This window comes from Oryza sativa, chromosome 3, assembly GCF_034140825.1.
Source record: "Oryza sativa Japonica Group chromosome 3, ASM3414082v1".
In the NCBI taxonomy this organism is placed as follows: domain Eukaryota; kingdom Viridiplantae; phylum Streptophyta; class Magnoliopsida; order Poales; family Poaceae; genus Oryza; species Oryza sativa.
In genome coordinates, this window is record NC_089037.1 from 10,084,044 (window position 1) to 10,110,236 (window position 26,193).

General features: G+C 38.8%; 1 protein-coding gene across 2 annotated transcripts; it reads right to left on the reverse strand.

Moving 5' to 3' along the window:
- Nucleotides 1–5,646: 5,646 nt before the first annotated feature.
- On the reverse strand, nucleotides 5,647–11,005 carry LOC4332499 (jasmonate-induced oxygenase 2). 2 transcript variants are annotated; one of them, XM_015776990.3, is made up of 2 exons: nucleotides 9,867–11,005; nucleotides 5,647–6,456 (listed from the first exon to the last, which is right to left on the reverse strand). In XM_015776990.3, exons 1-2 carry the CDS (start codon nucleotides 10,704–10,706, stop codon nucleotides 6,133–6,135), a joined length of 1,164 nt encoding a protein of 387 aa, XP_015632476.1. In that variant the 5' UTR covers nucleotides 10,707–11,005; the 3' UTR covers nucleotides 5,647–6,132. The 2 variants fall into 2 exon arrangements, with proteins under 2 accessions (XP_015632476.1, XP_015632477.1); XM_015776991.3 differs by lacking the exon at nucleotides 5,647–6,456 and adding an exon at nucleotides 6,471–6,694.
- Nucleotides 11,006–26,193: the final 15,188 nt, after the last annotated feature.

Here is a 26,193-nt window from a genome sequence, read left to right on the forward strand (position 1 = left end):
ACACAATCTACTACGATAAATCTAAATAAAAGATTGTCTATATTCATCGTGATTATGTCCCATTTCAATTAATTATATTGATTTCTAGTATGATCACGACGAGACGACCAAAGAGGAGATAAGCGAATTTCGGTAACAGAAAAGGAAAGGCAGCTGACCGGTATCCCTGAGAAGCATAGGAACACAGGCGTCGCTGTTCGCCCACGTGCCTGATTTTGGCATGCACTCCCTCTTTCCCTTCCCATAAAAAACCAATGTAGTAGGGGATATGACACATTCTAGCATTGTGAATCTGGACATATCACTATTCAGATTTATTGTACTAGAATATATCACATCCAGTTTTAGATTTATTTTTTACGGGACGAAAGGAGTAACAAAGAAATGAGGTCCGAGGGCTATGCATGCCATCCTGTACCGTATCATTAGACTTGTCGCTACAACTTAGGCTGTGTTCGGGTCCCGGGTCCTGGCACAAAAAATATAGCAGTGATTAACGCAAGATTAATTAAATATTTGCTAATTTTTTAAAAAATAGATTAATATATATTTTTTTTAAAACAACGTTCGTATAAAAATTTTTTTTAAAAAACGCACCGTTTAGCAGGTTAAAAAGCGTACGCGCGGAAAACGATGGTGGAGAGTTGGGAACCCCTGCTAAAGAACGTAGCCTTAGAGTATGATCCACGGTAACCTGCCATGTTATGGCTATCTATGTGGCTCTTGTCCCAGGAGGTTTCTTTGTTCAAATAATCGAGAAGATATAACATATCTGCTTTACATGTGTATAAATATTGAGATTCCACGAATTTTCGATCGACTAATAATCAGGGTGAGCCAAGAATTTTAAACTTGTGTATTTAATTTGAAATGAGAAGGGGTAAAAAAAATTCGAAATGAGAAGGACTAATAAAATAATAATGGTGGTAATTTAGTAGTATAGCTTCAATCATTCTCCTTCTTCTTTAGCATTAATAGGGCGAGTTTAGTTCCAATTTTCTTCCATACTACTAGAAAAAGTATTTTTTCTGATGGGAGGGTCTCATTTTCGCAGGCGGACATGACCCTTAGAGCCAAATGACCGCCTACGAAAATATAAATCGGGGTGAAATTTGATGTCCGCCTGCGGACCACTTAAGCGGCGCCTTTTTCGCAGGCGCAGGCGCCGCTTAACTGGTCCGACTGCGAAAATAGACTTGAATATAAATACACGCGGGCGGCAATTTTTTCTAAGTCCTCAGTCCTCCCCTCCACACCTCTCCTCCTCACCTCTCCTCACCACCGGCCCCTCCCCTCTCCTCTCCTCCTCTCCCCTCCCCTCACTTCTACTCTCCCCGGTGGCGGCGAAGGGCGGCAGCGCCGAGGAGGCGAGGTGGCGCGGCCGAGGAGGCGACGGAGGAGGGCGGCGCCGAGGAGGGCGACGGAGGAGGGAGGCGAGGCAGCGCGGCCGAGGAGGCCGGCGGCGGCGATGACAGCGTGGAGCGGCGACGGTGCGAGCTAGGCGGCGGCGGCGGCTCCCCTCCCCCTCCCTCCCAGATCTGGCCTAAGGAGGGAGGGGGGAGGCCGGCGGCGGCGATGACGGCGCGGGCCGGGCGGCGGCGGCGGCTCCTCTCCCCCGCTCCCTCCCAGATCTGACCGCAGGAGGGAGGGAGGATGCCGGCGGCGGCGCCGACGGCATGGAGCGGCGACGGCGCGGGCTAGGCGGCGGCGGTGGCTCCCCTCCCCCCTCCCTCCCAGATCTAGCCGGAGGAGGGAGGCGGAAGGCCGGCAGCGGCGGCGGCGGCTCCCGGCGCGGGCCGGCGATTTTTTTTTTGATCGTTTCTTCTATTTTCGCAAGCGGGCCATTGCCCCGACTGCGAAGATGGATGATTTTCGCAGTCGTTGTGGTGCAGGCGGACCTCTCTCCCACCTGTGAAAATTAGTTTTGTCCGCCTGCAAAAATGCTTTTTCTAGTAGTGCCAACTTCCAACTTTTCTATCACATCAAAATTTTCCTACACACATAAACTTTCAACTTTTCCATCACATCGTTTCAATTTCAACCAAACTTCTAATTTTGGCGTGAACAAAACACATCGGAGAGGGGGTGAGAAGAGGGATCGAGTTGAGGCAAGCAATATTTTTGTTTGGGGTGGTTTACCAGATGGTTAGTAGAGGCATGAGGATGAATCAACGAAGTTGACAAAGATGAAAAGACAAATCTAAATGAATGAAAAGTGAAACCGAAAATGGAGAACTATTGTGCCACATCATCAAGCGAACATGGGCCATCCGATGTTTGATACTTGCGTTGCAAGGCATCAGATTATGAGATTGGCAAAACTTCCTCCTGGTCCTTCAGGAAACTTCTTTTGCATATAGGTCCTTTTGCGTCCCTCGCTAAAATACCCAGCACAGAAAAAGGCTTCGCATAAAAAAAAAATCCAGCCGGCTCAAGCCGATGCTTTTTTTAGCCGTCTTTTTCCTCCGCTTGGACAGACATGGCAGTACATTGTAACTATGTTCATATAATTGGGATGTGCTATGAGAGTGTGAATTGGGGATAAAACACTAGATCATGCAGAGGAAAGAAATTTTAAGGAGAACGACTTCGTTTTTATATTATAGTAGTAAAGATAATTAAATTAAAATGGCTGGAACAACACATGTTTTACAGTAGGTTGATGGACAAAGGTTAAAAATAAATGAGACTAAGATTCTATGGTCTCTGCAGCTTACTCTTGCTTCTACTAATTGGATGCATGGTTGTTTGGACAATTGGTTGTTCATCTCATACGTGTCACGCATGTTAATTAGAACTCAAGATCATAGAACGGCTATCTTTTCGCTTACGCATATGCTTGTCAGCTAAAATTTAAATTTTCATCCTTAAATTTGGTGTTGATTTTATGGTTTTTTTATCGTATTTTGTTTTTTAACATTTACTTTTAAATTGTTAAGAACATATTTATAAAAGTATTATTCATAAAATATTTTTCGTTAGCAACTGCGCCGTTTGGCTAAAAAATGGCAAAAAAAGTGACTATATTTAGTTTGCTGTCAAATTTTGATAACTATATAAAAAATCATGTCAAAATTTTAGCAAGTTACCAAATTTAATAAGGTTTTTTTTATCAAAGTGAACATGTCTTGTATTGCTATCCATCACCCATCAAGCACGCGTTGCCACCTGCACCAACATATCACCGTCACACGAGAAGCGACGCGCATAGCGAGATACGCTGTTCGGACGCGTCCACCGAAAACGACGGCACAGGTATGCGCGACACATGAAGATTGCCGGTCTCATTTGGCTTGCAACCTCTTGTTACTAGTAAAAGAAAACAAGTCCGAATTAAATAGCTTTGCACCCATTAAATACGTACAGAACATTCCTTGATTTTATAATTGAGAATGGCTTGGAAATAAAGACAGGAGGGGTGCATCATTTTTATTTATTTGAATGAATATTCGTGTGTTTATATAAGCATTTGAATTAATTTGTACCATTAAAATCGATGTCACATGAGCCAGATTTTCACAGGCAATGACAACAGGAGTATTAAGAGACGACAAACCTTATAAACTACTCAAACTTTCACAGGCTCACAACGATATCATTCTTGTTATTGCCATATGTTTTGCTATAAAACTACTACTGCTACACATAAATATATTCTAGTGCGTCATATATATTGATAACTATGAATGTATCAAGACCGTGTCACATATTATACTGCTTATAAATAGACCATCTATTATAGACGTCACAGATGACAACATAGGAAAAAAGAAACTAGAGCACCACTTGTAGAGGGAAAGACCTTTCTATGTCAATGTGAAGGACCAGAACATACATATGCCTAGTTTAGTTCCCAATTTTTTTTTCTCAAAAATATCACATCGAATCTTTAGATACGTGTATGAAGCATTAAATATAAATAAAAATAAAAACAAATTACACAGTTAGTATGGAAATCACGGGACGAATCTTTTAAGCCTAATTAGTCCATGATTAGCCATAAGGGCTACAGTAACCTACATGTGCTAATGACGGCTTAATGAGGCTCAAAAGATTCGTCTCACGGTTTCCAGGCGAGTTATGAAATTAATTTTTTCAATCGTATCCGAAAACTTCTTCCGATATCCGGTCAAACATCCAATGTGGCACCCAAACATTTTCTTTCGCGAACTGTTTGCCATAACATTAATTTGTGATGGACCGTAGTATTGACACTCTGACGGTGCTCTATCAAATGCGGCCAACAGTAGGAAGATACCGCGGCCCCCACGAAGTTGCACGGCCACCGGGCCAAAGGACTAGAACTGCACGGTGGACAAGTCTTTTTCTTTCCCATGACCCATGTACTCTTGTCTTTGTATTCCCACAATAATGGAAAGCAGGGTGGCAATATCGATCGATCAAACATCCTGGAACAAGGACAAAAGCCCTACAAAGGCACATTGGCTCAAGCTGTTCCAAATTTCCACTGTACTCCTGTATCTGTCCTGCACAGTACGCACCGCAGGGATACTTTTTTTTCCCAAAAAAATTAATTTAGAAAAAAACGCTCCAAAATTATTCTACATCTAGACCTCTCGGCCACACCTTCCTTCATCTGGCGAATCATTGTAGTCACATCATAAACCATGCGAAATTGTCTATGGCGGCTAGCTGTGTATAGTGCGCTAATTAACTTACCAAATATATCTCTTCTTTTTATTTTTAAAAGCAAGCTGTTGGAGTGCTCAATTTTTCATATATTTAATATAAAAAGTTAAAAATATGGTACTACTCCACACTTTCCGCATTTACTTTTTTCACTATTGGTAAAATTTTGTTGAGTAAATTTTACAAAACTATAGATGTTTTGATCAAATCATCATAGAACTATAGATCGAAAATAATGCATCTCAAAATAAAATAATAAATTTAGCATCAAATTTACCACGACACTATTTAGATATCTAGAAACTATAGATTTAGATCCTAGTAACTATCTCTATCAAAAAATATAAGGGATTTATGCATTCATATTGCTAAGATCACTTATATTTTAGGATGAATTTAGTATCATAAAACTACAGACTTTAGAGTTTATAGTACTATTGTTCTGCTAGGGTTGTAACATTAGTTTTGTGATTAAATTGACGTTTAATTTTTAGTTTTGTAATAACTTCATTAAATTGATTGTAGCTTTGTGACACTATATCTTAAGTCTATAGTTACATGAATAATTTGGTATTAAATCTATAGTTTTATGATATTTTGTTTGCAATATCTATTCTGATGATTCAATGTTTTGTAAAGACTTGGATACATGTAGATAGGCTATCCATACATAACATCACTTGTATGTAATTAGTAAATTGCTCAGTTAACGTAGTTCTTTCGTCTCAAAATAAATCAACGTAATGCGGAATGTGACACATTTAGTAGTACAAATTTAGATTCGTAGTATTAGATGTGTCACATCCCGAATTAGATTGATTAATTTATGTTGGATGGAAGGTGGAAGTATATGACAACGTGATTGTTCCTTTTTTTAATAATATATGTACGTAGGCGAGTAACTTTGTCATGCATGTGGTGACAATTTAGGCGCGTGAGACGAGTTTATGTACTATACACCACGTCGTCTCACTCTGCACCATGATCTTCACAAAGTAGAATAAACATCAATTATTTATTACTCCCTCCATCCCAAAATACAAGAAGTTTTAGAGTTCGACACGGTTATTAAGAAAGTAGGTAGAAGTGGATGGTGGAGGGTTGTGATTAGATGAGTAGTGGAGGTAGGTGGGAAAAGTGAATGGTGGAGGGTTATGATTGGTTGGGAAGAAAATGTTGGTGGAGAAGTTATTATATTTTGGGACAAATCCTGAGGACAAGTTGTTATATTTTGAGATGGAGAGAGTAATAATATCTACAGGTCGCCAACGCACGCTATCCACAAAAACATGTTCCTTCTGGATGGATATCGGAGCTTGCAAGTTGAAGCCAACTACTCCCTTTGTACCAAAAAGCTAACCTAAATAGGATAGGACATAACCTATAACAACGAATCTCGAAATAAATATGTTCATATTCATTGTCCTAAGTTATATTCCATTCTTATATAGGCTATTTTTTTGGCACAAAGGGAATAGCTAGCTAGCGAGCTAGACTGCTCGCTGAGGAGGAAGAAGAAGAAAACGCAGTAGCGGCGGGAGGGGCGCCGCAGATGGCGGTTGCCATCTGCTGAGACTGGAGCTGCGCCTTGCCGCTGAGGCCGCACCGCCGGATGTGCTCGCGGTACTCGTCGAAGGTCATCGGCGGGTAGAGCGCCGGGCGGGCCGGCGGCGCCACCAGCTCCGGCATGGGCGCCAGCGGCAGGTCGCTCCGCGGGTTGTAGAAGAAGGCCAGCGACAGCCGCTCCTCCGCCGCGCTCACCGTCACCCGGTGCTCCACGCTCTTGTACACCGCGTTGCTCAGCACCTGCATCCGCGCATTATTCGCTAATTAATCAACATGTGCATATTCCCTGTAGTAGTCAATTATTGTAACAGTGAATTAACTGCATGTGCAGCTCGACAAAATGCATACTGCTGCAGCATCAAGGGTACTATGCACATATGCTTAAATTGAGCCAATAATTAATAATAGACCGTTCTGCGCTGATTGTGCTTTGTCTCTCTCTGCTGGCCACGAAAATACATATAGATTCTTGCATTAACTGTTACACCAAAAAAATGGTAATCATTAAATCATGAGCTACTCCTATACATAAACTAAGTCTGTAAACTAGAGTATTTTATCTATGTCATCTAATGTAAGGCAGAGTTCTCTAAACAATTACTTCCTCATTCTCTACTAGCACATTTTTAAACTGCTAAATAATATTTTTCGTGCAAAAGCTTTCATATGAAAGTTTCTTTTAGAAAAACAAATAAATATACTTTTAAAAATTTATAGTAATAAATACTTGATTAATCATGCGTTAATGAGTTACAGCGTTTCCTGGGATGCCAAAAATTTCATACAAACCGGTGTTTCAAACTCAGCCTAAGATAGTTAATTAATTAATTAGTAACTTATCTAGTAGATTTCATATTATTTCTAACAAAATTACCATTTCAATCAATTAAAAATTAGAATTACACATATGCCCTAATGCTTATTTAGGGGTACAGTTTTCGTGGTTGGATTTCGTGTCAAAGCCAGATCTCATAAAAGATCTATCCCGTGTCTCTTTCCTTCTTAGTTCTAGTGCCACCTCAGATTTGTCACACGTACGTGAAATGTTGTTTAATGCCATAGATGGCCCAGCTTAGGTGGAGCACGTTGAGTGACATAGGTATATATATACAGAACTGTTAATGAGAAAATATAATTGTTAGCTAAGAAAGAGAATATATATATTGTATTTCTAAATATATATAATTAATTGAGGCTATGGACAGACCCAACATTGACGGAAAGTTTGCGGCATATATATATGTCACTTTTGTGAATGATTGGCCGCAACACCTAAGGTGCCTACTTGATAATGATCAGTAACTTCAGCAGTAATAGCACTTACACATCAAGTGCAAGTTCTATTAGAGATAGACCGAGAGAATACGTCTCTAGACAGTGAACACAAGCTACGGTCAAATTAACACTAGCTGGCTAAGATTAGGAATGGGAAAAAGAAATCCTTAATTAATTTGAGATGGAGCGACCGGCACCTAGCTAGACTTTTCTAACATGCATCATATATCCTCTTAATTTATTCCAGAAAGGCACATAGTACTGCACGTGGGGTTCATTTCTTGTCGAAAAATTATATGAATGGATGGAAACATGTGATATGATTCAACCGTATTTTTTTCACTAAGCTAGCTGATGCCTATACCCATAATACATCTATAATAATTAATATGGAAATATAATAAATGTGCTGTGTATCTAGACTAGTCTAGCTAGATATATTAATTATTTCCTTATTAGAAAATAATTACGCTAATCAAATTTTACTGTGATTATCGCATGGATATCAGATGAACACTGTATGCGTACTTTAAAAAAATATTAGTAAACTATTTAAAACAATGATATCGTCTTTTCCGTACCAGATATATTCCCTCCATTTTTTTAATATATAACGTAGTTGACTTTTTGACAAACGTTTGATCGTTTGTATTATTCAAATTTTTTACACAAATATAAAAAAAATTAAATGATGCTTAAAGAACATTCGATGATAAATCAAGTCATAATAAAATAAATAATAATTATATTTTTTTAATAAAACGAATGGTCAAACATATCTCAAAAAATCAATGATGTCATATATTAAAAAAGGATGGAGTATATACTAGTGTTCAGAAATGCTGATTAATTGTAGGTAATTTCATGCTATGGCTTAATCTGCCCTGGCTTCTTACTGTCTCATCGATCCCATCCCATATGCACAACATGCATGTTTCCTCCATTTAACAGCAGGCCTCCGCTGCTGTGTTCCTTTTAAAAAAAATGCATGTTTCCTCGATGTCCACTACAAATTAAATGGCTCACTTAGCTAATGGAAAGCATTTTGCTTATCGAAATCACTCTTAGCTAAGCAACCTTAATTAGTTGGTAATTATTGTGCGATGGAATATCCTTGAAAGTTTCGGAGAAATTAGTTTCCAAAAAGCCTTACACTAGCTAGAGGGAAGAAACCTCAAAAAGGAAAACAAAAACAACATGCAACTTCTTTCTCATAACATTTTGCAAGACTTCAGTAATAATTAGCTAGTCGATTTATAAGTTTTCCCTCTGTCCTTAACATATATATGTAATCAATATGTAATGTAGTTTTTAAGAATACACACCACAAGTGGCACTCATGCTATTTACTGAGTACACAGAATATATATGCTTAGTGTAAATTCTAAACAGCTAGTAATATAGGTATGGATTATTTGTGCCATGTTTCCAAAAATAAATGTCTCCAAAGCTTGCTACATACAATCAGCATTGATTAGATAGCATTTTCTAAACTACTTGTTAGCTTTATGATATTTAATTCATAAATACATTTCTTTGAGTAATTTTCTTCTGTCTAAATTAAAATATATACAATCATCCAGGTAGAACGTGCCCTTAGAACCCAACTTTTGAAATATTCAAGGCTAAAATGAGTTAACTTATTCATCATGAAATATATGTGTAATAATATTTTTTTTAAAAAAATAATATGACTATTTTTTTTGTACTGTTAATTAGCTTTCATACCGTTTTTGTAAGAGATCTTGGATGTGCAAATAAAATCCTAAAAATAAACGACACATGTTAAAAACATGGTTTAATTATTTCTCGTCTTCAATTTGTCCTGGACCGTACCAAACGATAGGATTTGCCGACGACTCCTTTGTTTAAGTTGTGGCGACGGTCTCTTGTACCACCGCACACAACGAAGAGCCAGAGACACGTGTCGACATCTGAGAACAGTTTCTCTTGCTCTCTTTTTTTCCTTTTCATTCTTTCTTTCTCTGCCTTTCTTTCTTCTATCGTCCATGCTTCATCACTGCTTTGCAGTTTGCACTTATACGGTATGGTGCAACCACGGCTGCACCTTACGTTCTCCGGCTGTTCTCTTTTGATGCATATACAAATTGCGGCGGTTATATATACACGGTGAAACTGAAATATATGTATAAATATATACCTCCAGTTCTTTTTAATTTGTTTGTTCAAAAATGAAACCAACGTGAAATATTTTATCCGTCCAAAAATATAAATGATTTTAGTGGAATGTGACACATACTGATACTACGAATCTAAACAGTTTATGTGTCACATCCTCCAAAATCACTTATATTATATTTTTAGATGGAGAGAGAGTACCGAGGGAGTATAGTAATTAAGCTTTATATATATACCTGTATCTGGTCGCCGATGTTGACGATGAAGGCGTCGGGAACAGGGTCGACGGTGATCCAGTGGCCGGCGTTCTTCACCTGGAGGCCCCTGACGTGGTCGTCGACGAGCAGCATGGTCATGCCGCCGGGGTCGGAGTGGGACGCGACGCCGAGCGTCAGCTCCGGCTGCGGGCAGCGCGGGTAGAAGTTGACCCTCAAGCACGCGCCCTCGCCGCCGACCCCGCCGAACGCCGCCTGCAGCCTCCCGTCGTCCAGCCCGAGCCCCCTCGACAGTAGCCTCATCACCCTCCTGCACAGCCGCACCACCTCCTCCGCGTACTCCTCCGTCGCCTCCCGCAGGCCGCCGCCGCCCGCGGGGACGGACGACGTCGGCCACTTGTCGTGGCTCTTGAGCGCCGCCGGGAGGAGGTGGAGGAAGTAGTAGTCGCCCCAGTCGAGGGGCCCGCCCTTGGCCGTGCCGAGGCGGCTGCCGTACCCCTCGTACGTCGCCGGCGAGTTGGCGTACGCCTCGCGGGCCTCCGCGGGCCGCGCGAAGAACCCGCGCCACGCCGCGCGCGCCCGGCGCAGCAGCTCGGGGCGCACGCCGTGGTTCACCGCCTGGAAGAAACCCCACTCCCGGCAAGCCGCCGCCACGGCGCGGGCGGTCTCCTCCCCGTCCGGCATTGACATGTCCACCACCGGGATATTGTTCAGGCCGCCGCCGCCGTCCAGCGACGACGGCCGCTCGGACGGCGCCTTGACGTACCGCTCGGGGATCGTCGCGCCGCACGAGTCCGACACGGCCTGCACGCGCACCACCGGCTCCGGCCAGCCGGCGCCGCCGTTGAAGCAGCTGCTCATCGTCGGAGCTGACTGGCTAGCTAGTACTTAGCTAGTAGCTAGCACGTCATGCACTCGCACATGCACACGCACACGCACACGTTTTGCTGTGCTATATGTGCACCGTGATGAGATGAACGGTGCTAGCTCACTTAGCCCTTAATTTATAAAAGCGAGAGGATAAGGAGGAAGGAGAGACAATTTGCCTGCTGGCCTTTGCGGATCATTATTGAAGTGTTGAATAACAAAATTAAAATTGAGCTACTAGTGCTAGGTCATGAAAGCAACATAGGAAATAAAACACGTGCTCCAAGAACATACACTAGATTAAAGTGACTGTATCTCAAGTCATTAACAACCCAGTATGGCTTTTTTTGAACCGTAACTACTGCCCGTTTTAAATATGAAGCGCCGAAATTTTTAGATTGTTTCACACCGACGTTAATCAGAGAGGAATTGGAAGTTTGTTTTGCATTCTTAATTACGACCGGCCGACCGGGCCAAGAGAGTTATCTTCTTTCTCCTCTCTTTTTTTAACTACATATATATAGCTCAAACGTAATTAACTTGCATTTGAGGAAAAGTTAATTAGTATGATATAGCTCAAACTGCCACACAACTAATTCCAAGAACGCCTGCGAATAATATTATGCCATAATGAAACGATCGAACAGCCACATGGCTATGTATCGTGTGTTCGTGACACAAGGATTTAGAGGTGGGACGGGAAGGTGGGTCTTTTCCATCTTATCTCAATTCTAATTAATTTTTTCTTCTAAATTTTGCACTATCATATGAGAAATGAACTATATATATTAAGCAGGTTTTTATTCAGCTAGCAGGATTGCCCACTTGTATCTCTCCAAACTGGCATCACTGCCAATTTTCAATCTGGCAATAGGCAAGGGGAAATAATGCCCGACCGCTATCATTGCCGGTTCTTGAATCGGCAGTAGTAGTGATTCCATAAAAGAAAATGTAGAAGAACCTGCAATTGATTAGGGCAAATTGATACTATTGTTCATACAAATACACAATATTCATACCCATTTGTATACATCCATTCGTACCCACACACAACATTCATACAAATATCCCACAGATTCAAAACAAAACTTGCAATTGCTGGTAAGTGATATTGCAATTCAATTATGCAAATAAAATATCTATATATCTCACATGGCTATTCAACTTTGCAACAAACATCCAGAACTAATTAACTTGTTCAAACACACACACAGTGTCGGTGACATCGGCAGAGAGAGAGAGAGAGAGAGAGAGAGTCGGTGACATCGGCCTTCAGTGCCTCCTCTAGATCGGTAGCTCCCAGATCCACTCCCACCGGAGACCGGCTGGCCTAGCTCCCTCCTCCACCACTCCCACGACAACTAGATCAGAGAGAGAGAAGGCTTAGAGAGAAAGAGGGAGAGCAGAAAGAGGATAGAGAGAAAATACTTAGTTATCTCCTGTTGCAGCTACCGTCAGCGCCACTCCCGTTCCATCCCCTCCCCTCTCGAGCTCAACGTACGCAGCTGATGCAAATCCGTTAGAACCGCCACTGCCTTTGGAAAACAAAGGAATGGCCATTGCCACAGAAGGGCCGCGGATCTCCTACTTCCACACCACCAGATCCGGGTACCTGGAGGTCTGGGTACGTCGGATCTGGCCACCGCCGAGACATTTCGGCTTGTGGTAGGGAGAGGAGGTGGAGGTGGCTCCAGGACATGGGAAGAATGGGGCGCCGGCAACGCTAGCACAGGAGATGGATGACAGCGTTAGGAGAGAAGAGGTTGTGAAGGTGCTGGGAGAGGACTACGGTTAGGCTAGGGGGTGTGGAGCATTCCTAAATGTCCGATTTGTTTAAATCCAACCGGTGAATCTGAGCATTCCGATTTGCATCGTCTAATGGTATATGCACATTTGGGCATGTAAACATTTTCAAACAAAAGTATTGTCAACTAAGAAAATAAATGTCCTGTCAATATCTACAATTTTTATATAGAGATTGTCTCCATCAAAAGTCGTTTAACTTTTATATATATATATATATATATATATATATATATATATATATATATATATATATTATTCAATAGAATTGAGAAATTCAAACACATATTAAAGCATGTATTGTTCTCAAATGAAAAAGAACATTATCAACAACAATGTTGTAGATCTCAGCGAATTCTATAATTTCGATGTTAAGTTTTCTTCATACAATTTCATATTAAAGAAGTTACTATTTTTATTAAAAAAAAGTTAAAGAGAAGACAACATGTAGTCTTAAAGCAAAACAGTTATATCAGGTAAGATCAGCTATAACCTCGAGTCCCTATCGGCAATCAAAGAGCAAGTTAGTTCTTACAATTTCAACTGTAACTTAGTCGGTCAAACCCAATTTATGCAACACGAAACTATAATGGAAATTATAAGGTCTAAACAATCTAAACTAACAAGAGTGATTTAGACAGTATCGACTTATTCAGATGATCAAAGCAGCCGATAAGGATAAATAATATTATTGAACTTAGATTGAATAATGTATATGATAAATTAGCGCTTGTATTGAACTTAACCGATGGAAGCCCTAGCCCCACCGATACAAGCAATTATAGATGGAACTCACCTCTTGCGAAAGATCGAACTAAACCGACGGAGCCAACTTGAAGACAAGAACTCATCGAGAAGAAAACCTTGTAAAAATATGGTGGTGATGCGCCAAAAAGTGATTATTGAATTGTTGTTGTTTACGAATACCCTAGCTAGGTGTACTATTTATACCCATGAGCATATACTAGTTCTTATCAAACACGACTCAAATTCCCCAAGGATAAAGCAAAAATTACAATTCCAATCGGACTATAAGACACTTTCCTAAAACTTAAAAAAAAAGGGACTCTACCTAATTAATAAATGAACCACCACAACATGTCTCTCTTGAACTCGGTCTCTCCTTTACAATATCAACGAACTTTCCTAACCGAGTCCAACAAGAACCCAACTTCTGGCCATTACCAGCTATCTCCATATTCATGCTGCCGAAATATTTCAGCCGATACAACTTCACCAGCCCTGGCCGATGCAATCTTCCAATTTCAGACGCCACAATCGCGCCGTCAATCTCGCTTTGCACTTTATCCTTATCTAACGGAATATGTCAAATTTTGCTGTTTACATACACATGATCAGAGCAACAAATGAAAAGTAGAAAACACTACCGGCCTGTTACTAACTAGAACATGCACAAAAAATATTCTCCAATCTTAATTACTTTCCTCAATCTCAATGATGTCTTAATTAATTAACCTATCTGCAAGTCAAGTCAAAATAGCCTCTATATGTTTATCGATCGATGGAGTAACTTTCAACTGGATTGACTAAAGACAGGGTAGACATAACATCAACTGTTCGCGCGGGTTGCTGCCTTCGTGATCTTCTCGAAATTGTTTTACTTACATGCATACATAGAAGCATGTTTGGTTAGATTTATCTTTCTTCTTAAAAACCACATGCTATATACGTATTTAATTGACCTTTAGTTCTAGCTAGTAAGCCTAATTCTTTTCATCTGATTTTGTAATAATATTTTGAGTGTACAAAAAAATTAATTATTATATAGTTGAAACATTCTTACAAATTATGTTTTGATCGATAATGATTGTTACATTCACTACTACAAAACATCAAATAAATGTCGCCACTATAGGTGCCGGAAGTGCTAAAACCAGCACCTATAGGCATTTTCCTACCTCTGCGGGTTGAAATCGCAAAAAAAGGCACCTTTAAGTAATTATATGTGTCGGTTCTAAATAAAAACCAGCACCTTTAATATGTCAAAAACTAGCACCTTTAATAGTTGGTGGGCCCCACACAACTTGAGCCGAGCCGAGAGCCCGAGACCGCACTGAGCCGTTCTTATCCATCCATCCGCTCCATCTCTCTCCTTATCTCTTTCTTCTCCTCTCTCTTTCTTCTCTCTCTCGGTGACATGGCAGGAGATGGTGAAGGAGGTGGTAAGGGAGGCAGGCTGCCTGCGGAGGGAGACGGCGGGAGGTAGGCGGCCCGCGCCCCTCAACTGCGGGAGGCGGTTGGATGGCGGCGGCAGGAGGTGCGACGGTGTCGACAGTCGGCGGATCCATCTCTCCCCCTCCCTCTCTCTTTGTGATTTGTTATTTATTCTTATTGCAGTTCATTTGTTGTTCATGTGAGATGTGTTCTTGAAATTGATGTGAGATCTATTAATGTGTCGATGTGAGTTCATCTGAGATTTATTGATGAGAATTGATGTGTTGTTCTTGTTCATCATGTGGATTCATGTGGAGTTCATCGGCTCGAAGTATCGGCTCCCACGTCAGCTCGAGGAGCCGGCTTTTTTTTTTGGCTCGTTGATTCCATATTGGTGCCGGTTTTTAAGATTGACAATGGTGTCGACGGAGAAATCAGTTTCGCTTTCATTGTGCCGGTTTTCCCAACCGACATTGATATGTGGTTTTGTAGTAGTGATTTTATAATCAATTTATAGTAGAATATTTAAAAATCACAAGGTTTAGAAAATTTGGGAAGAGTCCCGTGATAATCTATAATCAATTGTAATAGGAAACAACAGAGCCAATACTCACTCTGTTCTAAAATTTAAGGGATTTTGAACGGATGTGTCACTTCCTAGCACAACGAATCTGGGCAGATCGAACGTTTGTCTAAATTCATTGTATGAGTAAGATTCACATATATTCAAAAAAATTTTATATTTTGAGAAGGAGGAAGCACAATGTTCTGCTCAGTGTCAAAATATGGGATGCAATATTGTACTAGCCCCCAACTTTATCTTGTATTAATTTAATATATGGACACGCATGTGTACATCATTTGTTAATTTGATTTTAGATGATGGACTGATCGATGAGATGGGTGGCAGTATATATAATTATACCAATTTAAAATGCTCTACATGGGATTCTTCAATTGTAGTACTAGCTGAGAGGTGTGTGTACACCAAAGCATACATATCGTGCACCTTTATGTTTTTTATTCACTGTGTCCTTTTGTTTTTCTACAAGAACGATAGATATTAACTGAGGCCGTGTTTAGTTTCCCTCGTATTCCTAACTTTCCATCACATCAAATCACATCAAAAATTTTCCTACAAACATAAACTTTTAATTTTTTTTAAACTCCCAACTTTCTTTAAACTTTCAACTTTTTCAGAAACTAAACACACCCTGACTTTCTCCAGTTCCATATCTAATACTATATGCATCCTAAAATATAATATTTATTGTTTCCTCCATCTTAAAACAAAACCATTTTTTTCTATGTTTTATAATAAGCCACACATCATGGATGCATTAATTAGCACATCTCCCTCCTTTTAATTTGTTTTTTAAATCCTCTGCTCTTAATATCTCTATTCTAATTAAATGCATGCATAGATTGAATTTATCCGAGTGATCCAAATGAAAAGGTAATAATAATAATTTCTGGGTCTTTACGTTAGTTATGGTTGTGCCTTATATTTTGGGATGGATGAAATATCGTTTTAGACATAATATCATTTACCAACAATTAATTAATTAAATTAGGTGGTTGTGTGTTTTATGACAGAAGTATGAGATGTAATCCATTTTTATTATTGAAAAATGAATTAAATTAGGGGTTTACTACTTCTTGTTACACCCATATTAAATATCTTTAAACTCGGTGTTTCTCCCAGTTTTTTTTTTCGGGAAAAGGCAGTATATTACTCGGTGTTTCTCCCACGTTAGTAACCACAACAACATTAACTATAAGGATAAACTCGGTAAAATGTTGCGTGTGACAGAAATTTTCGTCCAATCTATAAAACAATTTAATTACAGAAAATACGGAACCGGAGGGAGTACATCTTTGTTACACAAATTAAATTAAGGACAACAACTGACATGTGCGTTAAATGGTTGTACTGTACACATGTCATTCGTACGACCGATATGCTGAAGTGAATTGTGGAAATTAATGGGAAAGGAAAGAATAGTCAGAACTAAGATCAGAACGGAAAGAATCGAAAATCAAAAGGTTCCTCTAAAAAAAGTCTACCATCATGCGTGAGCCGGCCGTGTTAGCTAGCCAGTCACCTGTTTCGTCCGTCGACGTCATAGTAATTTAATTTTTCTTCTGGAGGAAAACAGAAGGCAGCAAGTGTAGAAATCATTTGCTTCCGCCCGGATACCATAGATCGATCCCATTAAGACTGTTATCGTGGATTGATCGATGATGAGCAAGTATTTTAGTTGGCTGCATGCTGCCTTTTTTTTTTCCTTTCTATTGTGTCTCTTTAATTACTATATTTTATTTAGTGTAGTAGTATATGTCTCTCTGGCAAAGACAGTAAACGTTAATTGATTAAATTAAGCAGTGGTGTGATTCATTTACTTATATTATATACTAATTAGTCTCAGTCATGCACGTTTTTATCTTAGCTCCGACCATGTCCAATCAATTCGCCGTACGCGTCTTTCTGGGTAATTTTTGACCTCAACTACAGGGGGCCAATAATTTTCGAGCTAGATGTTGAATTTTCTGGTTTTTCTTGAGTTATTTATTTTTTTCAATTGTAACCCTTTTAGGAAAAGAGATCGACAACGTGCCCGTACTTATCCAATTAATTACTCAGTATTAGCATATGGACTCCGCGCTCCGTTCCAAAATAAATCAACATTGTACTGACACATCCTAATACGATAAATCTAAATATACTTGTATTCAGATTTTCAAATTTATCATACTAGGATATATCATATTCCGTACGATGTTGGTTTATTTTAGGACGGAGGGAGCGCAGCCAATTGTAATACTCCATATAGGATCACCGGTAGTAGATGTGTGTCGTCGCATGCATGTACCGTCTAGATTAGCTGAGATGGCCGGTTGTTGGTGGCATGATTAATTCGTGAACACCGTGTGCGTATATACTAATGAAATGTTTATTTTGATGGGGGCTCTCATTACCAAATGCAATCAGTCATGCACGTACCTGCAACGACCCTTCACAAAAACCTTCATTTGCCTTATTGGCCTGTCCACTAGGTTACTTTCGTTACTATTTACTTGAGATATATAAGTGTTGTGTTAATTTTAACAGCTAAAAAACTTTAAAATATAACATTTTAATGAATTTAATTAAATTGTTTTGATTATATATACTGAATATATTATCATATTATTCTAAAATAGGTGTGGTCAAAGTTTAAATATAAATAGTCCCTTCGTTTTAATATATATATATTTTTGTGCTGTTAAGCAAAGATTGATGCTAAGAGGGAAGATTTCTTCAGTGATCACATCGTTGATCAAATTTTAAAATTTTGAATTACTGATTTTCCCTTCCTAATTAGCTTCTGATTCGTTGAAACTTTAAAATGCTTCTATTTCCATGCATTCGATTGAATCAATATTATAGAAATGTTTATATTTGTGGTATATATTTTGAATAAAAGTACTTATATTTTGAAATGGAAGAGCACGTAGTATTTAGGAACAATTCGGGAGTAATATATGTGTGTGTGTGTGTGTGTGAGAAACTAGCTCTCTGATGGATAGCTTGCAACCTTTTGGTGACCTAGTTAAGTCGTTAATTAGTGGCTTATCGCCGGTAATTCATGTATTGATCAACCAGATGTTGGTAGAGATCGAGACCCGTCGCACACCAAGTTAATTAAGTTTTTAATAAGTTGATTAGTACGATGTAATTCAGAACTACGTATACTTACATAATTAATTTGTTACGTGATCAATCGGCAAATAAGAAGTGTATATATTACCAGCTTTCTCGTCAATCAAGCGTGATATATACTACGTATGTGTGTGTACGTGATGAGCTAAATATTGTCGCCGCGATGAGACCGGCCGGCCGGTAGATGTGATATGCTGGGAAATGTGGCCGACACACGGCTCTGGCTACAGTAGTATTAGTTGCAACTCGCGCGCTGGAACGTCACAAGCCACTATTAACAGCTTCGACGAGGATGATATATATATATATATATATATATATATATATATATATATATATATATATATATATATATATATATATATATATATCGATCTGTTTTGTTAACAGTAGTTCATGTAACCATCTCAGACCCCTAATTAATCATGCATGAGAATGGGCGCTAATCTGCGAGCAATAGGATTGGAATAAAATTAAAAAAATAATTATACATACGAAAGTAAAAAAAAATTGACTATACACGTACGCGTATGGTTATTTAATTATCTATTTATCATTAAAAAATTAAAAGAAGTTTGTATCTGAATTTTTACTGTAAACTAACTTTATTTCTAGACGCAACAACACAATAATTTGCCCCGAGATTTATTTTACAGTGAGAATAATTCAAAGCCTAGCTAGGTCATTTAGATCGATTGTAGAACATCTGCAGGTACGGAATGCTTGCATTTAATTTGAGCCGCAACTCGGAGTAGAGCCTCATTTATATATGCATATTTTCTTATCTTTATGTCCTAAAATAATTTTAGCTCTTTTGGTAATAAATCTGAACATACCCTTCTCTATATTTGAAGCTAAAAGATTGTTATATTTTACTACGGAGGTAGTATTTTTTAACTTAATATTTTTAAAATTGTAAGTCAGAAAATATAAAAGAGGACTCGTTGTGGTGGCTTACTTAAGCGAGTTGTACTATGTTTAGAGTCTTATTACAGTTGCTCTTTTATGATTTTAAAATTCTTAAACTTGAAATTAATAAATATTAAGTTGTATTTTTTTGGTGTTTCAACTATATTTTCTTAATTTATTAATTACAAAATTAGGAATCATTAAGCATCAAGTTATATATACTTGGCTTGGGTGATCAATTTATATTTTTGTTAACTTAATAATTTTCAAAGTAGAAAATAATAACCATGTTATACCACCAGGTAGGTATTGAAACAAGAGAAAATCGAAGAAATGCCATTACCATCGACGAACCTAACTTCCTATAATTGCCATCATACAACCGCCTTTATCCCACAAATATCATCACTGTTAGGTTTCCATTAGCAACATTTAGTCATAAAATAATTTTAGCTCTTTTGGTCTACTAATTGTTAGTGTAGTTTTCTGTTGATCTAGGAAGCATGAATTGGGCACACGTACTATGGTCTTGTTTGTTACAGCTCCCAGATCTCAAATCCACTGTAGATTTGAAGTTTGTATGTTAAATTATATTGCTTTTACATTTTAAATTTCATCTAAAATGGAACAAAATAATTTATCCAAATGGTATTAACGTAATTGTGGATCTAGATCCATGAATTTGTGAAGTTAGAACTACCCAGCTCCAAAAATTTTAAACCGGAGTTGTGCCAATTCAAAGAACCCCTGTATATGATGTACGTTGTTCGAAACATCTCCATTTGATTATTTTTGAATGGATAGTATATTATAATTATTATGCTAGAGCAGTCCATACGTGCACCTTTCGTGAAAGAAAACCAATTTCTGACAATTATAAATCTAAACATAGCCAAAAGTTAGGTCATTTTACGACATAGGAAGTAGCTCTTCCTATTTGTGGTACGGGATAGTATATGATCTATCATCTGTACAGGGAGTCAACCGAGTCGTTCTCTGAATCAAGTCACACGGAATCCGTTCAAGTACTCCCTCCATTTTAGATTATAAGTCTGACTTTAATCAAAGTTAAACTGCTCTAAATTTAACCGAGTTTATAGAGAAAATAATAACATATTCAACATAAGACAAATATAATATAAAAATATGTTTAATTATAGGTTTAATAAAACTACTTTGATATTATAAATATTAATATATTTGTCAATAAACTTGATCAAATTTAAAATAGTTTGATTTTTTATCAAAGTTAAAACGACTTATAATATGAAATGGAGGCAGTACATCTGATACAGTGCATGACCGATATGGTGTGTCGACCAAAATCAAATCATAAAAGGTTTAGACATGTGGTATAGTGGTTACATATATATGTACTACACCCAATTGGGTTTTCAAGTGGACGTGTGCAATAAACCCGCATATATAGCTATCCTTAGGTTTCGATACGTCCTTTTATTCATCATGCTATTTCATGACAATTGACAACAAGTTGGCTCTGAGTTCTGTCGATCTTTGCCAAGGATCTGAGAAAGCAAAACAGGCCTGTCACGAAAGATTGATACGTACATTTACCTGAAATTAGATGGACGGTACTGAAATTGATGTGAGTTGATGCTTTTCTCTTTTCTTTTCTTTTCTTTTCTTTCTTTCTTCATTTTCTTGTTATAGGGAGGAGTACGGAGTACATATGAGACCAGGAACAGAGGTGCCTCCCTCCCCTCAAACACACAAACACATAGACACTACTAGAAAAATAATTTATTGCCACGAAAAAAATCGTAGTATCAATGCTAAAATTACTGCAATAGATACATGTTGCCATAATCTTAAAATCGTTGTTAGCCGTGGTAATAAATAGCGTGGTAATAGGTTATTGCAACAATTTTTATTTAGTTGTAATAAATTTTGTTATTGCCATAAAATGGATGTGGCAAAAAATATATATTGCAACACTTCACATCGTTGCGATAAATAACTATTGCCACCACTCTATGTGTGACATTAGTTCTACGTATCATATTAAATGTTTCAGTATTAATTTATCATCCTAACTATTTTCTTTTGATATCTTGTCATGGCTAGGATTCGAACCCAAGATCTCTTCCTCACGTGTGCTCTCCAGACCAACTCACCTACGCATCACTTTTGTTTAAAAATGTATATAATTCCATTTGAGATTGCTTAACTGAGATTTGAATCATTAATTTGAGTATTTAAAATATTTCAAATGAAAAATTTAAGTTGTAGATCTCATCGAGAGGTATAAATTTCATATAAAATTTGTCCTAATCCATGTCCATATGAAAAGAATAAGTTAAATTATGAGATGATAAAATTTTTATTGCAACGAATTTGTTGATCATGGCAATAGAAACGTGAAAAGTACCATGTACTATGCAAATTACCACAAAAATTAAATTTGTGGTGATAGAACACGTTTTTTGCAATAATAATATTTTTGTGGTGATAGCTCATTTCCTATTGCAACAAAAATACTGAATAAAACAATGATTGTAAATCGTTGCAACAAAGTATAGTTATTTGCCACAGAAAAATTATCATTGCGATAGTACAATATATTGCCACGAATTATTTTTCGTTGTAACAAATTGGTGGCGATAGCTCAATTATCTTGTAGTGAGATCTCTACATAGAGAGAAGGAGAGCAGAGGTGAGGTGGAGGAAGAACTGGGGGGGGGGGCTAACGGGGCGATCGATCGCCAGGGCGATCGCCCAGCGATCGGTCCCGGGCCCCCCGCTCCTATAGGCACTCCTCCCACTTCTCCCCTTCCTCCTCCCCTTCTTCTCTTCCTATCACAGTACACCACAAAAAAAATTTAAAAAAAAAGTTAGAAAAATTTATATATAAAAAATTTGAATTCAAATTCAAATTTGAATCGGGTATATAAACTTTTGACTTATAAACTTTGGATCTATAAACTTTAGGTGTATAAACTTTAGATGTATAGAAATACTATATATAGAAAATATTTGAATTATTTGAATTCAAATTCAAATTTGAATCGGGTAGATAAACTTTAGGTCAAACTTTAGGTGTATAAACTTTAGATGTATAGGAATACTATATCTGAAAAATATTTGAATTCAAATTTAAATTTGAATCGGATATTTGAATTCAAATTCAAATTTGAATCAGATATAATTCAAATTCAAATTTGAATCGGATATATAAACTTTAGGTCTATAAACTTTAGGTGTATAAACTTTAGATGTATAGAAATATTATATATAAAAAAATTTGAATTCAAATTCAAATTTGAATCGGATATATATAAACTTTTGACTTATAAACTTTTGGTCTCTAAACTTTAGATGTGTAAACTTGAGGTGTATAAACTTTAGGTGCATAAATTTACTAAAATAAGAAAGTAATACGGTGCCAAAAAAGGAAACCAGGTGGAGGGGGAGGAGGGGAATTGATCGCTCTGGGCGATCACTCGCCTAGTAGCATTTCCGGAAAGAACTGCGTTGTACATATAGGTGAAGACTAACCCTATTACACATATGTATATATGTGTTTTCTCCTTAGTTTGACTTTTTACATAGTGTATATTTTATTTTAAAATTATTTTTTAACTTTGCAGATTTTGACTAACAACTGAAGCAATTACAAGTACATTTAGCGTATATCGATAATACAGAGTAATTTAATTAGATTTTTTAAGTGCTTACACACAATATTAGTTTCTTGATTATCAAAACCATTTTTAATAAAATCAAAGTAAAGTTTTAATCTTGAAAACTTTAAAATTAAAATATGCATTGTAAAAATCAACTGAGACTAGAAAAAAAAAGTTTGTACGTTGCAACGGATAAAGGCATTTTTTTTTGTGATTCAACAACTATTAGGAGCTGAGTACTAAATTGAAACATTGGGATCGCTATACATTATAATCGAAAAAGTTAATAAAAATTATTCCGTTTTGGGCCGAAAGCTCATTCCTTTTTCCTTTTCAGTCCCAGCCAAGCCCGCTACCTCCCTTCGCTCGGCTTGTCTCTCTTCAGCCCGGCCAAAGAGTGGAGCCGCAGGACCAGCTCACATAGACTGCCGTCTTCAACATCCGGAAGACAGTTCGGTGCCCGTATGATGCGGAGCTAATCCTCCCCTCAAATCTGGCCGGATTGTTGTTGATCTCCCAAAATTGATTGATGGTTTTTAATCTACTCAATCTCCTCCTCATGTTTTTCTCAAAATAGGAGCGAATCGGGGAAGCTCGCCGACTGTTAAACATAGATTAAATCAAGCAAAATAAAATCGAATTGAAAGGAAAAGTCACGTGAAAAACGATGAGGGAGGAGTGGAGAAATATAATCGATTTTTCAGTCAATTGGAGAAGAAAACACACGGTGATATAGATCGACGTGGCAACAACACATTCAGCCCGGCACCTGCTGCAGGCGCAGCAGATTGGATCAGATGAGATCGGAAAAAAAACAGCGATGTAAAAAAAACGGAAGCCTTACCAAGTGTACACAAAAAATAACCCTTCCACCTGTGAAAAAAAAACTGATCGAAAAGAAAAACGGGTGAAAAAAACAACAGACAGAAACCCAGAAGCCTTAGAAAAATTGGATGGAAAGAAAAATTGGAAACCTCGTGTATTTTTTTTTATTAGGGGTATAGATAGTATAAAGTCGGTAGCGGTGGCACATGCACCAGGAGTGGTCGAGTGGGTCGATTGATTTGTCAGTAGGGTGTACTCCGTCAGGAGGATGCACAACGGCACGAGGACGACAGGTTTGCTGTCACGTATGTACATGTTTTTATTGATTCACGTACTACATGTTTTTATTGGGTCAGGTGCTGGCATAATTGATGGGAAAAAGGAATGGTGGGCATATAAAAATAAAAGCAATAGGTCAGCTAAAAAAGGGTGACGCTCCGGTGCTCTCTACTTGCAGTATTCTACTAGAAGTAGAATTAATCTCAACCGTTTATTTTAAAGGGCAGGTAAGTAATCTCCTAATATAGTTTAGGGGTAATTTTAGTATGGGATGTTTTGTTCGGTTCGCATCGCAACAGGTTCGGTGGACGGGCACGGCAGGCACCACCGGCGATTGCTGCAGCACGGCGTCGTCGTCTCTCGCCGGCAAGGGCCACAGCGCGGTGTACACCGCCGACGGGGCGCGGTTCGAGGTGCCATTGGTGTACCTTGGCATGATGGTCTTCGGCGAGCTCCTCGCCATGTCTCAAGAGGAGTTTGGCTTCGCCAGCGACGATGGCAGGATCACATTGACGTGCGATGCGTTGGTGATGGAGTACGTCATGTGCTTGATTAGCATAGATGCCTCTGAAGAGGTTGAGAGGGTGTTCTTGAGCTTCATGGCAAGTTCTTGCCACTGTGTCGGAGGAACCAGCCATCAGTTTTACGATGTCGGAGAACGGCGGGCTGTTCGGGATCGGCTGCCACGGCTGGCTGAGGTAGGTCTCCATGCTGCTGCCGGCAGGGGCGCCGCGGAGGAGGTCATCGTCGGCGTAGATGCTGCAGTACTGGAACGAGAAGCCGGTGGCGCGGGATTGGGCGGTGATGGTGTTCTGCTGGCCGTGGAGGGAAGGCGCATGATGATGTCGCAGTGCTGGAAGACGGCGGTGACGTCGCCGAAGATGAGTTAGATACTGATAAATTACAATAATACCCCTACACGAATTATTATCTCTGGACGAATATATCCTTCCATATTTCTACTACCACTAATTTTGGTGGGAGTAGAAATAAATCACAACCCTACAATTAAATATGATCAACGGCTCAGATTACTTTCTACTTCAAGTAGAAAGCATTGGAGCGGGACTTGCTAAAAAAACATGTACATACGTGACAGCAAACGTATGTAGCCCTAAAAAAACATGTACATACGTGACAGCAAACATGTGCATACGTGGGCATATAAAAGGAATGGGTCAGCTAAAAGTTCCATTTCCCATCCGAATTGATTTGGGTATCTTAATTTGACTCCGTCAATGTAGCCTTACCTGAATCTGACGCCATACATTGACAAGTGCTAGACATAATCATTTCCGGGAGATCAGGCAGTGATCTTATTCGTCCTTGCGATAACATGAGTTGATATATCCGTACGCTAGTTTTCTTTACAGTACTCCCTGGTAAAATATAAATATTTATAGAATTTTTATAGGATAAATAGAAAGAGAGATGAAGTTAAATAGATATGGTTATGATTGATTGAAATGAGGAGGTATATAGAGAAACTAAATGAGAGAGAATTGTTATTGGTTGAGATAAATGAATAGGTCAAAATTTTGTTGTACTCAAAGGGAAGATGTCACACTCGTGTCCATACACACGTGCGCACGATCTACCAGCACGCATGCTAAGCAGAGGAATTTAAACCCAAATATTACTTTCGTTTGGCAGATAGGTTCATATATCCCTCTATTTAAGTTTGCAATGTTATTTTGAGCGATGTATCAAAAAATTAACCTAGAAGACATATATTGCCTCGGTTCATAAGTAATATGATTAACTCAAGGGCAGATATGCAGGGATAGTTTTCTCGAACAAGATATTTCCCTATACCAGAGTGCGTAAATACTGGACGATGCAGGCACCCAGGGAGAATAATGTAGTAGTCGATCAGCCCGCCCTGAAATTGTTGGATTCGCATGTCCGCGCACGCGGTGCGTCGCTCATCAATTGGTCTGTCGATCCGTCCGTGCAAGTGTGCAACATGAAACGCTGCACGCATTTTCGACTGCTGACCGATCGAGCACCGTCCATTACAACAGAAAAGCTAATCGGTGCCGGTTGAAAACCGGTCTTAGGTGCTGGTTTTCTCAACCAGCACCACGGAGGCGGCATCGGTGCCGGTTCTAAAACCGGCACCTTTGAGATCTCAGGAACGCAA

Coding starts and splice junctions, on each gene's coding strand:
- LOC4332499 (XM_015776990.3), bottom strand. CDS start 10,706: ATGAGCAGCTGCTTCAACGGCGGCGCCGGCTGGCCGGAGCCGGTGGTG. Junction 6,457..9,866: donor ACATCGGCGACCAGATACAG/GTATATATATAA, acceptor GCGCGGATGCAG/GTGCTGAGCAACGCGGTGTA.